The sequence below is a fragment of the Bos taurus genome, chromosome 10 (assembly GCF_002263795.3).
Source record: "Bos taurus isolate L1 Dominette 01449 registration number 42190680 breed Hereford chromosome 10, ARS-UCD2.0, whole genome shotgun sequence".
Taxonomy (NCBI): domain Eukaryota; kingdom Metazoa; phylum Chordata; class Mammalia; order Artiodactyla; family Bovidae; genus Bos; species Bos taurus.
Window position 1 is genome coordinate 4,772,991 of NC_037337.1, and position 6,000 is coordinate 4,778,990.

A 6,000-nucleotide genomic window follows, 5' to 3' on the forward strand; every position below is an offset into this window, starting at 1 on the left:
TAGATTATTACTTTCTGGATATGTTTAGAAAGCAGCACCATACAGGTGGTTTTATAATTTCTTATCCTGAGCTTGTGGGCCTTATCTTATGAAGCTGGGGACACACTTTTGAACCCCAGATCTGTATTACTGTATCCCAGGGACAGAAAATGCATAATCAGTCTTGTTTATTCCATTAATCTCAAATCACTGCCAATTTCTACATTCCAGCCTTTAATTTATGTTAAATTGTTTTTTCTAGCATAGAACCATCAGTAACTTGGGTCTTATAACATCTATCAGTAAAACTACTGATTTGCTTTTTTTTTAATCAAGTATCTATTTTCAAAGAATAGAGAACAAGAAAAGTGGCCCTCAGATATAGATGTTAGAAAGTCAGCTTGTGGGTTGGTTCTGCCCCTCTACCTTGACATGCCCAGTTACTCTCCCCTTCAGAATTATGGTGAGGACCTTGGAGGTCACATGTCATGGTCAAAACTATTTATATTAAATCCATAAATGATGTCAGTCTGCTATATTTATTTCACACAGGTAAATCCTATGCTAGAAATTAAAACTATAATTTAAGATTACATAAAATTACTAGACCTGAAAGGTTTACAATTTTTAAATATTCTCATTTTGATAAAAATTTTCATAAAATGCCATCGTTCTTGCTCACTAGAGGACTGTCAGCAGCATTTCTAATCTGTTTATAATTGCAGTTTTAAAACACTGCCTTTAAAGCAAAGAGCAAGCCTGTCCCCAGTTTAAAAGTTATTCTGCCTTAAAATCAGAAATTAAAATACTGACATTTTCCATTCTGCTCAAAACATGCTTTCAAAACCTGCCATTATTTTGTTAATGATTTTGAGTCTGAAACCATTTAATACTGTGTTTATTAATGTTGATGTTCTTTCACTTTGCTGTTAGGTCAAAATTATGAATTGTGCATATAGCAACTTCCAGCAGGATGGGTGGGTAAAGGTTTTAGTATGTAAAAATTATTCCAACTACCATCTTATTATGGTCTATTTCAAGCTTGAAAAAATATTTTAAGATGGTAGAATGTTTTATGTGTTAGATGAAGTAAATATCTAGGTTCTCTCCTTTTCCCTTGGAGAAAGCTAATTGCTTATTGCATGAGGAAAAGGGAGCCTTCAGAGTCTTTGAATGAAATATATTTTATAATGCTGCTTTTTCAGTTTTGCTTGCACACATTTTGTTTATTTTTGGGTCTGGCAATTAAAAAAAAAATCAAAAACGAATCATATCCATCCATTACTATCTTTGTGATTCAAGTGCTTGAAATTTCTGAGAGTATGTCTGTATAAGTCTTCTATCTGTTTGGCCTCATTTTGGTATACTTGCAGACTTCATTTTGTTTTCTTTCTCTTAATTCTGTTAATTTATTTAATCTCATGGGAGAGAAAACATGATCATTCTTTTATATACTGTACTTCATTCCTCCATCCAATTCATACTCTTAACTGCTTTGGATTCATGTATTTGTTTTGTTAGTGAAGTTGCTGCAGTTTACCTGCTATGGTGGTGCTCGAGTATAACAGCTTAGATGGAAACAAGTTATTTCTCCAGTAGAGTTTCATTCTTTTTATTTCTGCTTTATGTCAACTGTGTAATCTTAAATCTATAAGAACTATGTTGTACTGTCAGAAGTATCTTATTTTTACATTTTAAACTGTACATACTACTAACAAGACAGGTAAACTTAATTTCTGTAAATTTCAGTGTTAAAAAATTGTGTTAATAAATGTTATCTTGTTTTGAGTATATCTAAAAGAGCTCAACTCAGATGAAAATTCCTTTATACCTTTTTGTTGGCAAACTGATTTTCTAATGGCAAATTACCTCTTTTACATTTTATTCTTTAATAAAAATGTTTCAGACTTCACGTTCATGTAAGTCTGAAACTGAAATGTGTTTATAGCAGTTCTGGTGTTAACTATCTGAGTGACATGAGGTCTATTATTTTTTAAAGTCTGAATTTTTGTACATTAACAGCTCATTTGCTAAGCGTCTACTTACTGATCAACAGTCCTTCTCATGTTTTTCTTTCCATTTTATATTCTACAGAATCTGATTTCTTAAAATGTTAGTTTAATTAAAACTTAATTGAAGTACACATTATAATTTTTAAGTTTTCTATCATTTAAATTTGTGACATACTACACAGAAGTATTGAACATGCTTGAGAAATAATTTGATTCTCTAAATTCATTTGCATGTTCTGAGTAGTTACCACCCTTTGCATGTCTATGGCTTGCTGCTTATGTTTAGAGGAATTGTAGTTTGTTGACTTAGAAACTTTTTGGTTTTACGTAATATGAATTTGGCACATATATGCTATTTAAATCAATTGCTATATTGACTTTATGTATTCTTATTAGCAGCCAGCAGTCAACACCGTCTGTGGTCACAAAGAAACGACTTAATCTAATGAAATTTAACAGGATGCAATTTTATTCTCTAGTTTAGAGATATGCTTATGATACAGGGTATTATAGGGAAAGAAAGCTTCTTGACAATGACATTTAATACTACAAAAATGTATTTTTACTACTTATAAATGTTAAGCATAGCATCCAATAAAACAGATGGACACATACACACACATGCACCCCTACCTGTTCTCTCTCTTTTTCTCAATAATAAAAATCCTCTAATAATTCATGCGTTTTAAAGTATTTATACTTAAATACTTTGTCAGTGCTTTCCTATAGCCTACTCATAACTAGCACCTGGTATATAAATTCCAGAGTAGAAATAGGAGCAAGTTGCTTATTTAAATAGAAAAAAATATAAAACCTTTTTACCTGGAAAAATGATAACTATTTCCAGGTTGTCTGTAATTTTGTTAAATAATTTTTGTTCCCTCAGAAAACAGCATACTTTTTAGTAAAAGGAAGAAAGCCTACAACATGGTAAAAGCTCTTTGAATTAGAGTCTTCTCTGATTCTAAACCATTCTAAATTCTGGTAGCTAAACACTGAACTTGAAAACACCAAGTTGGCATGTGTGCTAAGTCGCTGCAGTTGTGTCTAACTCTTTGCGACTCTGTGGACTGTAGCCCGCCAGGCTCCTGTGTCCATGGGATTCTCCAGGCAAGAATACCGGAGTGGGTTGCCATGCCCTCCTCCGGGGGATCTTCCCGATCCAGGGATCAAACCCATGTCTCTTGCATTGGCAGACGGGTTCTTTACCACTAAGGCCACCTGGGAAGCCCAAATAATATTCATCTGTATCTCCATCATCTTTTGGGGGGCAGTTGGAGAGAAGTGGGGTATAACAAAAACTGCACTATTTCAGGTAGGTATAAATGTAGAGGTCAATCAAATTTTTAGTTATACATCAAAAACAACTAACCTCCATTAAATTATAAAAATTGAATTCTCCGGCCCTGTTTAGCCTTTAATTGGGTATGGAGTTTTTCATCCATATCACCCTTATCATTGCCTGTGTGGACCATATATATTATTAATACTATTTTGCTGATTTTTCTATTATTTCCAATTCTGACTTGATAATCCATGGCTTTTATTTCATTGCTTAACAATGTTTGTATCCTTTATTCAGCTAATAGTTTACACTGGCCTATTTTGTATCAGTCAAGATTTTTCTCAGGTAACAGCTTTATTATTACTATTTTTTAATTAACAAAAGAGGTAGGATTACATAAGAGAAAAAACAAACTAAATTACAAAAAGGGACATTAAAACTCATCTTTCTAATAACATGGACACTGTCTCATATATGAAACCTAAGCAAAGTGGAAGATTTGTTTTTGTTACTTAATTGCTTTTGTGCAAGATAATGTATGGTACTGAATTCCCATATGTTTGTTGACTTTTTTATATAAACTGAGTAAAAATTGATGAAATCTAATTAATATATAAATTAAACCTTAAAAACATAATGACGATTGATGTAGTTTTTTGAGAAAAGTGATGTATATGCATTTTTCTTATAATTTTAAGCATGTTTTCTCTCAAAATTTCTCTCAAAATTTTTCACAAATTACAAATTGTCCTTCTAAGATGAAAGCCAGATATTGTACACATTAATGGCATAAGAAATTGTTAAATTCATGTATTCATATATATCCTACCTTTTGCATTTATGCTGTTTCTTTCTCCAAATTTGTATATTATAAACTGAACATATGTTGAATCTACTTTATATGACAAAATATTTTTAATCATTATATTTTTACTAATGCATTGAAGGGTTGGATTGATCCTCTTACAGTTTCATTTTTTGACAGAACCATTCTCTTTGGATTGAGGCTTCACTTTAAAAGCCTGATTTTGTTTTTTAATGTTCTGGAACTTTCCTAGAAAAGTTTAGAAGAACCTCTACAGTTGTAAAACATATTTTAAAAAGCTTTATTGTATTGAAATGTTTTAAGGGTTTAGCCCTAAGTAACTAAACATGATTTATTACTTTCAATTTTTATTTCACAGCATATATTAATAATAAATGACAGTTTAAAAGCAAAAACCCAAAATCTATCACAGTTGTTGCAAGAGGTGTCTAATAAGGAAAGTAATGTAAAATATGCTTCATGTTTATATCATAAGTCAGTTAAATCAAGATAAAGGTGAAGATCTAGCTATGCAATTTAAATATTTTGTGTGATGTTTCCATAGTACAAGTTAATTTGTATTTAAATCTTTACATTGTTATCATTGCATGTACTCACTGTATTTTTTAATGTGTCAACTGTTTTCTCTTTATAGATTAGTATTTCAAAGTAACCATTCCATACCAATTCAAACTACCATCTGGTCTCTAAGCTTGTTCTATGAAAATCTTTTACCATTGTCCTCCAGTTTTAGTGTGTTTTGATGAGCTACACCTGAGTTGTTCATTTTCTTTTTCTTTTATTTGCTTCTGTATACAGGCTGGCTTAGCAGGAGCTCCAGCCCGTGCTGTATCAGCTGTAAAGAATATGAATCTTCCTGAGATCCCAAGAAATATTAACATTGGTGACATCAGTATAAAAGTGCCAAACCTGCCCTCTTTTAAATAAAAAATTAAAAAGGCCACTCCCAGGTAAAATCCAGGGGAAAAAGTCATCTAAGTTTACCATGCAGTTGTTTACCAAAAATAAAGGAGGAGAGTCTTAACTTTTACTCTTGGATTTAAGTCAAGGTACTGTATAGACATTATATAAAATCAGTGTGGAAGTTCAATGTTGCTTTTCTTGCTCAGTGGTTTTGAAGAAATTAAGTAGTTCCAGTGTGATTTTTTTTTCTTCATTTTTTAAACTGCATTCCTGTGGCCACCTAAGGCATGCCTGTATGTATTGGCTATTACAGTATTTCGAAAACTGTTCAGGACATTTCTTTAAATTGTGTACAACCCAAAATGTTGGTGTTTTGTATGGATCACAAGTGCAACATTCCTTAATAATTTCTGTTATTTGTCACAATTGTTATTTAAAGAACGAAGTATGTATTGCATGAAAACATTATGACCTATTTCTCTTAGTTTAAATAAACTCCAAGGTAACCGGACTTACAAAGCACTGTTCTGTTTGCCTGATATCTACTTTAGCAATAATTTTTTTTACGACCCTCTGACTCAACAAAAAAATAAAAGTATATTTTATCACTGTTAAGCAGCTGTTAATGTTGGTTTATTTAATTTATATTTTTAACATTCAGAAGCTCATTGTAAAATTAAATTATTTCACAAGTCAAGAGCAGTGTATCACGTAATTTGCCCACATTTTCATATTTAGTCTTATCTTGTGATCCATGAGTGAGGTTCTTCCTCCAGTTAGACTAAGGTTTTCCCTGTAGTTATAGTCCTCTCTCCCCAAATGTTCTTTTTTTGAAATATTTCCTTAGGTCTGTGGCATGTGTGAATTTTACTCCAAGGTCTGGGGTATAAGAAAAGTCACTATTTTTTTTTTAATAAAATTAATCTGACTCTAAGCCCCATTCAGGAAATTCAGTCTGTGATTATTGGGATTTCCATCAGTTCAGAAGTGTATCA

At 31.8% G+C, this 6,000-nt stretch overlaps 1 protein-coding gene across 8 annotated transcripts in view; it reads left to right on the forward strand.

The window, feature by feature from the left end:
• The window catches only part of AP3S1 (adaptor related protein complex 3 subunit sigma 1), a 75,754-nt gene extending 70,134 nt beyond the window's left edge, over positions 1-5,620 (forward strand). For 4 of the 8 annotated variants that reach the window (NM_001046416.1, XM_024997683.2, XM_059890524.1 and 1 more), the window contains 1 exon segment: positions 4,901-5,620. In NM_001046416.1, the coding sequence (NP_001039881.1) occupies positions 4,901-5,029 (129 nt within the window). In that variant the 3' untranslated portion in view covers positions 5,030-5,620. 8 annotated transcript variants of the gene reach the window in all.
• Positions 5,621-6,000: the final 380 nt, after the last annotated feature.